This window comes from Hipposideros armiger, unplaced genomic scaffold, assembly GCF_001890085.2.
Source record: "Hipposideros armiger isolate ML-2016 unplaced genomic scaffold, ASM189008v1 scaffold_6, whole genome shotgun sequence".
Lineage (NCBI taxonomy): Eukaryota > Metazoa > Chordata > Mammalia > Chiroptera > Hipposideridae > Hipposideros > Hipposideros armiger.
The window spans coordinates 2,299,723-2,308,779 of NW_017731356.1; the positions used below are offsets into that span (position 1 = coordinate 2,299,723).

The following is a 9,057-nucleotide window of genomic DNA, read 5'->3' on the forward strand; positions in this document are numbered from 1 at the left end:
TGAAGGTCTCATGGGCACCAAGGTCCCAGCCGTAAAAATGCAGGTGGGGAGCAGGGCCAGAGGCTGAGAGGAGCTCTTTGTCTCTGCTGTCCTCAGGGTATTTCTCTAACTCCCTCATTTACTTGTGTTCCTGCAAATATAAGTGTGCATGCCATCAGGACACTTAATATTTTGCATACTAATAGTGATGTCAAAATTCATCTGTTCACTGTGTGCACTCTGATTGGGGGAGTCCAAATAGGAGCGCCCAAATCCTATCCAGTTAGGGCAGTGAAACTAATCCTGTACGACACTGTCGTAGTGGATTTGTGTCCTTATGCATTTGTCAAAACCCATAGAACGCATAAAACCAAGAGTGAACCCTCATGCCAACTGTGGACTTTAGTTAACAATAATGTATCAATGTTGACCCGTCAGTGGTAACAAAATACCAGAGGAATGCAAGATGTTAATAATTAGAGGAGATGGAGGGTGGGGCAAGGGCGGATGTTGGAAGTCTGTACTTTCTGCTCACTTTTTCTGTAAACCTAAAACTGCACACACACAAAAGTATTAATTAGAAACAAATCTGTTTGGAGGGGACTTAACCCTTCCAAATTCTCAGAAAGCAGAGCAGAGAAGTTAAGGCCACAGATCCTAGAACCAGACTGCCTAGGTCTGAATCCTGGTTACACCACTTGCTAGCTTTGAGATTTTAAGCAAGTTACTTAACTTCTCTGTGCCTCATTTTCTTCATCTGTATAATAATCGATAGAGAGGGGGATGGTAGATGAGGGTAAAAGGGATCAAATATATGGTGATGAGGGAGAACTGACTCTGAATGGTGAACACACAATGTGATATATAGATGACGGATTACAGAATTGTACACCTGAAACCTGTGTAACTTTACTAACCATTGTCACCCCAATTAAATAAGTAATAATAAATATAGTCATAGCCCTATCTCATAGAATTCCTGGCTTAGAATAGTTCCTAGAACATAGTTAAGTGCCATATAAGGGCTAGCTATCATCATCGTTGTTATTAACTTTCTTAAATGAAATGAATCAATAAAGGCCAGATCCTGGCTCCATTCCATAAAATACCGTGAAGGTGGAGGTTCCCCCCACCCCAGTTCTCCCACCGGAAACTGTCAGATTTGGAAGGTTCAAGGAGCAACAGAACAGGTAAAGAGGATACTCAAAACCCTATGCGATTTTCAAGTCTTACCTGGCTCCTTCGGACTTGACGGCGTTTGGTAGGATCCGTTTGAGTGAAGGCTTTGGCAGCTGCTGCGGAATACACGAGAACACTAAGTGAGCACTGTTTTGCCACACGAAAAGAGAAAAATGTGCAGAGTGTTCAATGGCATGCTGCGTATAAGAATGCAACTTACCTGGCAGGAATAAATTTCTTTGCTGCAAGAAGAAGAAAACTGTTAATTTGGGGTAAATGACTTTTAAGGACATATCAAATCCAGAAACCATGTGACTATTCATCATCAGGGGTTGCACACTCAACGCCCCCAGGGTCCCTGTAATCCTGAGTGCAAACGCAGTTTGGGGGCACCCGGGGTAAAGGGCAGAGTGGACACTTGTCCGAGGGGCCCCGCAGCTCCGAACACAAGCAGAGAGCCGCCGGCTCAGCTTGCCAGGTCCATCTGCCCATTTGTCAGGACAAGTCCCAGCTCTGGATTTTGTGGGGAATTTCCTATTTTGTAAACGTCAAAATTTAATTCCAAAAAATTTTAAATGCTCACTAGGTCAAACAAACCAGGAATGTGGTTTGATGTGTTTGCACATTCCCTATGAGAACTTCCCAGTTTAAGCCTGTATTCCGAATACATTTTTTGGAAACGTGATATCCATTTTCCTGTGAGCACTAACCCTGCAGCCATGTGACCCAAGTTCAAGGGCACCGTAGAATTCAGTGTGAATTGCGTTTTCCTGAGGCTGCACAATGTTACCTCAACTAACACTTATATTTCCTAAAACTCTTCCCACTTGGAGTTTTGCTGTAAACACTTCCCCCAAGACCTCTTACTCACTTATACTGCAGTTTATTATTCACCTAGTAACTAGATTCTAATTACTGGTTACATCTGCAAGCGAGACCATGACTCATCCATGAGAAAAAATATGTATTTTTCAGAACCATGTTTGGAGTCCATTCCTACACAAGCTCACCTTTCCTCCGAAGGCGTTTCAGAAGCCAGAAGAGAAATGATGTTAATGTCAGGAGGGACGTTGCAGCCACAGACAGTACAACTGGCAAGGAGACACTGGACTTGGCGGGGGCTGAGGAAACGGGGGAGAGCTGTCATGGGAAGGCCTGGAGCTGGGAGTCTTTCTATTCTCTTGCCCCACCTTTTCCTTCGCACATTGATTACAGTGTTCAATACGTGAGGAAGAGACCGGATGTTATAGACCAAGATCTGCCTGAGACACTTTTGCAAGCTTGTCTCCCACCACAGCCAGGCAGAGCTAGCGCGCCAAGATCTGTCACGGCACTGTGCTCCTCTGTTAATACTGCGCTCTCTCGCTCTCTCTCTCTCTCTCTCTCTCCCTCTCTCTCTCTCTCTCTATCACACACACACACACACACACACACATTTTCCTTCCCACCCACCCCCCACAGCTCTCCTTTTTCCAGTTGTCAGAACGCTACCCATTCTATCACCATGTCACCTCTTCTGTTTCTCTGCATCCCCATAAAATTAAATATCTCCTTGTTAACCTGGGCACCCCTCCGACCTGGTTTGGATGTAGTGGGTAGCCCACTATTTTAGCCAGAAAGCCCCCCTTACTCTCTAGTGCCCCAGACCACCAGCACCAGTCAGTGCGTCACCTTCGCAGGCAGGCAGCATCCCTGACCAGCGTCCTGTGACGTCGCACGTCAGAGCGGCAGAGCCATTGAGCGTCCAGCCTTCGGGACATGCAAACGCACACACGGCACCAGACACGGGCTCCCCGCTGCAGCTCATGTTCATCTTCCCAGGAACTGCCAGGCTGGAACATCGTACCACTGCAAACAGGACACACACGGGTAGATGTTAGGAAAAATCTGGAAAGCTAAAACTGGCTGAAAAGTCAGCCGTAAGTGTAACGTATAAGCACTCCTTCGTTTTCAGCATCTAGGAAATTAGGATCAAGCCCCTGGGGGCCATCTAGGTTCAGAAAACCCCGAGGCACTTGACCTACCCTCCTCCAGGTCTGAATTCAGTCTCACCTTGGCAGGAGGGGACCTCGTGTGTCCACTGTCCCTGAGACGTGCACTCAAGGTGAGCTGACCCACGTAGTTCGAAACCTTCCTCACAGCTGAAGGCACAGGAGGACTTGTAGGTAAATTTCCCAGTAGGGGCATGGGTGCACCTCACCAGGCCACCCTGGGGCTGGCGGACAGCATCACATGTCACAGCTAGAAGACACGAGCGAGCACAGAAGTTTGTATCCGGCAGCAACGGGTTTCTCCAAATATCCAAGTCCCTGGCTCTTCAATAGCTTTTATCTTAAAATAAAAACTTACCTTCGCATGTGGGCTTCTCGCTGCCCCACTCCCCCACGGGGCCACACTGGAGCTTTGCAGGTCCCTTCAGCACAAACCCCTGCTCACAGGAGAACTCACAGCTGGACCCACTTTGGAAACTTCCAGAAGCGCTGGGAAGACAATTCACGTGGCCTCTCTCTGGACGGGGCAAGGCTTTGCACTGAAAAGCTGAGACACCAAAGCGGAGGTCAGAGAATATTGCAGCGGCATGGCAGAGTGTGTGCGGCATCTGATGGAGCGACCCCAGTTCATCTGGGACAACACAGCGCTCGGAGAACCCGAGACACTCTGTGCCTCGCTGTACAGCTGGGAAGACGGCTGTGTTTTCTTTGCATTCCAGCCCCTTCCTTGACAATGGCACTAACTGAAGGACCGCCGTTAGGAGGACCAGTGGCTTCTGAGCTGTTCTGATGTGTGAAAGAAGTTAGGTCAAGAGAAACATTTTGTGTAGTCAGAGAGCAACTTGTGGGTCCTGGGCGCGTACTGATGATGCCAACCAGAAAGGAAGCTAGGAAGGCAGCCACGTCCAATTTGTCTGTTTTGCAGTTGGGCTTTTGGTCTTGTGGCTTTTTGCCACTGGAAATTATTCTGTGCTGTGTTTGGTACAAGAATATCAGCGTCTGACGGGGAAGCCTGCTTGTTTTCCATATTCTTGCTCTTGCCTTAAAGTGAATTAAATTTTGGTGCTCATGCATGTATGAAGGGTGTCTTTATATCACCTGACACTATGATTGAAACATTCTCATCACTGCTAGTTACGAGCAATTTCTGAAGAAAGGTATGACAAGAGCTTTAGCCTCAAGTCATGGGCTCATGAGACTTTTTAAATTCTCTAAGGCGATCCCCCTTAGATTAAGATGTCTGCCCATCTCATGCCAATGTCTGTCAAGTTACATTGGCACAGCACAGTTAAGAAACCAGCAAAGAAGCATCCGTTCTTATTACGCATCATTCTCTCCCTGGGTGAGCTTTGTTTCTGCTATGTGACCCCCAAAGGTGTAAGATGAATGTTGCCCATCACACCTGATTTCCACAGTTAAATAGGCATCAGGTTTCATTCTAATTGCTCAGGGTTGAAGGTCGCTGCTCTTGAAGAAAGGGGAGCGTGAAGGAGAGCTCCTGGGGCTTACCTTCACACACCGGGGCTTGTCCAGTCCACTGCCCGTGGGCGGTGCATTCCACCTGGGCTGGGCCCTGCAGCCGGAGGCCCTCCTCACAGGTGAAGGCACAGGAGGACTTATAGGTAAATTTCCCAGTGGGGGAGTGGCTGCAGCTCACAGAGCCGTTCTGAGGATGGCCGATGGCGCCACACGTCACAGCTGCAACACAGGGACCCATTTACATGAGCAGGTCTGGCTTGGCCATTTCAAGTACAGGTGGACAAAAAGGATGTTTGCAGCGAATCTGCACGTGCAGCAACTGTACCTTTGCACGTTGGCTGCTCGCCATCCCAGTTCCCAGACGAGGTGCACTGGAGGCGCGGGGGCCCCACTCGCTCAAACCCTTCCTCACAGTCAAATGCACAGGTTGTGTCCCACGTGAAGCGGCCGGGACGCGGGACACAGTCCATGAACCCATTGGCGGGTTTTGTCAACGCGTCACACTCAACCACTGTGGATTCGAAAGAGGGCCGTGAATTTCACAGATAATGATCTGCTCGCTCCCTGTGGAATTGGACTTGGTAACAGAGCTTGGGAGCTGCCTGGGAAGGGTGGGCCCCAAGCCCTGCGTTCATTCTCGGGGACATGCACACCCACAGTAAGGCTTTTGTGTTTTCTCATTGGCATTTTCCTCTTGCCTGATTTTCACGTTGACTGTACTGAGTGATCCCTGCTTTGTTGGATCACATCTGTCATCAGGTCTCTGCTCCATTTTACATAAGGCAAAAATGAAGAAGAAAACCAGATACTAAACCAGCGTTGAGGACTTTTGTCACAACTTACTGTTGTGATAAAAAATATAGCTTTTGTCATAGGACACTCATTGATTTTAGCCCAGCAGGACTTGGAGGAAAGAATTTTTGGTCCCTGGACTCAAAAGACAAGGCAGAGAGAAAACGAGATAGCGAGACTGCTTGATTTTCACAGTCCTAAATTAGTCCACATTGAAGGTAAACAGGGAAAAAAGATGGGGGAACCATTCAGGGCCCGGGAATGTGGTCGCACTGTTTTGTGTATTCTCTTATATATGCATCAGCAGAGCCTCTGAAACACCTGTTTCAAACAGAGACTAAAAACTCCTCTCACACCAAGCAGGTACCATCTTGGCCATATATACTGACTGAGAGAACAAGTCTTATTAAAAACAACAAGAGAATGTTCCCTAGTGTTTCAAAAATGTGGTAAATTGGATTAAAAACAACAACAACAACAACAACAACAACAACCCTAGGCGATGAGGGAAGAACTGGAGAATGTTCCCAGCTTCCGAGAGGGCCTTACCTTCGCAGGCTGGAGCAGGGCCGCTCCACTCCCCAGAGGAAGTGCAGCGCGTGGGCTTGGAGCTGCTGGGGACGTAGCCCTTCTCACAGCTGGCAGAGCAGGAAGAATTGTAGCTGAAGTTGCCCAAAGGGTGGGAGCAGACCAGACTTCCGTGCTCGGGGGCTTCCTGTGCCTGACAGGTCACAACTGAAAAGGGAAACCAAGTCAGCTGTGTTCCTCCGTCTGCCTGTGTGACGTGGGCAGGGTTCTGGGGACTGGAACTGCTGTCTCTTGACCGTGTCCTATATGCCAGGCACTGTGCAAACATCCCGTCCGCATCTGTGCACATAATCCTGACCACAAGCCTGGGCTGTGAGCACTGTCATCATCCTCATCACACAAATGAGAACGTGGGGACTCAGACAGTTTCATCGCCTGGTCCGGGCGCCAGAGCTAACAAGTGGGGAGTCTGGGACTTGGACCCCGCAGGGTCTGGCTTCACAGGCGCAGCTCGGAACCACCCGCCCCGTGATGCCAGGTGCCCCAGGGAAGGGAAGATGTGCAGACCCAGCTCCGAAGCCAGCTAGGACGCAGGGTGGTGCTGCCATCTCGAGCGAAGCAAGAGGTGACGTCACGACTTACCTTGCTCACACCCGAGCCCACTGAAGCCGGGGTGGCACTGGCAGGTGTAGTTGTTGATGGTCTCCACGCACTCCCCGTGGCCGCTGCAGGATGCGTGGGTACAGGCCGCTGTAGGAAAGGTAGTTCACAACAAGGAGGGTGAGTTCCTCTGACTCTGGGATCAACAGTGCGCGACGGAGGTGTCACCAGCGATGCGGAGTGCCGGAGACCTTCCCGGAAGTGCCTCACAAAGCCGCTACAGGCTTAATGACTGTGGGCCCTGATGTTAGTGTACAGATGTCAGGGACATGGCTGTCGCTGGCACCGACAAGAGAAACATCCACCTCCTCACGAACTCGACAGCTGTCCCCCTACCACGGAGCTGAACAAGTAACCGAAATACGCCCTGCGTGTGTTACACACGCTCTGTGTATGCGCACACCTACATCCAAACAGAATGTTCTAGAGCCATATCGCCTAGGACTGGAGCTTCCCACAGAGGAGATGGGTGTGTGCAAGCCCTCGCAGTTTGTTGAGGCCCCGCCCCCCCGCGCCTTCCTACCCGTGTAGCACAAGGCGAGCTTCCGCTTGCTGCACCTCTCGTCGTTCCACATGCCCGTGTCCTTGTCCCTCTTGATGTAGATCTCCACGCAGTCCTCGTTGGCGTCCTTGTTGTTCGGTTCGCCGGGAGCCCAGTTCTTGGCTTCCTCGGTCAGAGGCTTCTGGGTTCCTATCCACACCCACCGGTGGTTGACCTTCCTGATCCCGATCCAGTAGTAAGTGGGGGCGTGGCGGAATATGGAGTTCAGGTGCCGGATCTCCTCCTGGTTTTGAATCGCAACCAGGTGGGTGTACCTTTGCTGGCAGTAAGCGCTGGCCTCGTCGAAAGTCAGGAGCTCCCTGGAGGCGTTGTAAGACCAGGCTCTGCTCTCTTTGAACAGGAGAAGCACTGGGGGAAAGACGTGACGGGAGTGGTGAGGTTCAGTCCTGCTACGGTTTGGCTCCACCAACTGGGCTTTGTATTGTCTCATTTTTGGTCTACAGTGGCCTTTGGGCTGACTCAAACTCTTTCCACCCTTTCCAAAATGAGAAGGGGCAGGGACGGGGAAACTTCTGTTTATTGTGCGTTTCTTTGGTGCTGGACTCTCTGATTGGTGCTTTACCTGGACTCAACCCACCGTAGCCCATCCGTATACCCTCTGGACAGCCGAATAATAATCAGAATAACTGAACTTTGTTGACACTTAATGTGCAGCAGCCGCACTGTCTGAGGGCCTGCATGCGACCGTGAACGATTCAGAATCCTCACAATCCCTCTAGGGTACAGGTGTGTTGTGATCAACCCTTCACACATAAGGAAACAGACACAAAGAGATCAGTTGTCCCTAGTCCAGGGCGTAGCACACTGGGGGGACAACAGGGATGCTCTGGACATTCTCCAGTGCTCAGGGCGCCTCCACAAGGAAGGTCTATCTGGTCCTAGGTGTCAGTTGTGCTGAGGATGGAGGATGGGAAACCCCGTTCTAACCGCTGACATTGACTTACCAAAAGTGAGAGCAGAGAGAAGCTGTGACGCAATCATGACTTCAAGAGTCCTTTTTATCCAAAGATTCAACTTGAAAAGCCTTCCTGGAGGGGAAAAAGACGCAATTAATCCAGCATAAAATCCCAGGGAGCCAGGTACTCACAACATCCTACAGTGCGGTTATAGCAGTTTCCTAAGATTTTAGGGGAAGGGTTCCAGTGCCCCCCTCTTTAGTTAAAAGACGTTTATCTTAACGAATAAATACGAAATGTAAGGTGTTCGGCATGTAAGTCAAAGAGAAAAGCCAGGTTTTATCCAGTCTGAATGCAGTCAGAGCTTCCCCAAGTCTTTTATCAGAAGGCTGTGTCCATGGTCATCATCTGAGTTTCCCGGCCCTCGGCTGCCCTTGTCAGGACTTACGGTTTGGAGAGGAGGGTGTTTCGGAGTCCGGGTTCCTGGTGCGTCCTGAGGCTTCTAGCTCCTGCTGCCCTGGAGGTTCTGGCGCAGAGTCAGCCAAGAGCAGCTGGGCACCGCTGCTGCAGAAGCCCCTTTATAGAGCTGGCTTCCTGTGAGCGCTCAGAGGATGTGTCCAAACCCAGTGAGGAGGAAATGCCCAGCGGCATCCAAAAAGTGCCCGGGAATATCCATAGAGCTAAAAATGACAGTGATGTCAGCAGCCCTGTCCCTCAAAACCCACTCTGCATTCGGAACATTTTATTTTACGTAAATTCCATGAACATGACCGCAAATGCATGGCTTTTAATTCTAATAATGTAAAAAAAAGTCTACATCTTTAAAAAGTTGAAAAACTTGGCTGATTAGCAGTATCCCTCCTGCAATTGTGGTAGGAACCACAATTTCATCAACAGAAGCAAAATGAAGGATGGTTGTGTCACTATGGACTGCTGTCCTCAGTTTCCTCATCTGGAGCTGTCAGTAATGGGTCACCTCTCTCTCTCTCTC

At 49.9% G+C, this 9,057-nt stretch overlaps 1 protein-coding gene across 1 annotated transcript; it reads right to left on the minus strand.

Moving 5' to 3' along the window:
• Positions 1-8,151, minus strand: SELE (selectin E). The gene is made up of 13 exons (XM_019647143.1): positions 8,115-8,151; positions 7,132-7,518; positions 6,591-6,698; positions 5,970-6,155; positions 4,954-5,139; positions 4,659-4,847; positions 3,508-3,696; positions 3,211-3,399; positions 2,830-3,006; positions 2,169-2,279; positions 1,379-1,400; positions 1,213-1,274; positions 1-130 (listed from the first exon to the last, which is right to left on the minus strand). The coding sequence occupies exons 1-13, from the start codon at positions 8,149-8,151 to the stop codon at positions 93-95; spliced, it is 1,881 nt and encodes a 626-aa protein (XP_019502688.1). The 3' UTR covers positions 1-92.
• Between the last annotated feature and the right edge of the window lie 906 nt (positions 8,152-9,057).

Bases quoted from the DNA above. Each gene is read 5' to 3' on its own strand.
- SELE (XM_019647143.1), bottom strand. From the start codon at position 8,151: ATGATTGCGTCACAGCTTCTCTCTGCTCTCACTTTTG. The intron at 3,697-4,658 runs GTAAGCCCCAGG...TTGGTGTCTCAG, and splicing joins ACAAGCCCCGGTGTGTGAAG to CTTTTCAGTGCAAAGCCTTG. The intron at 131-1,212 runs GTAAGACTTGAA...TTATATTTGCAG, and splicing joins GTCAAGTCCGAAGGAGCCAG to GAACACAAGTAAATGAGGGA.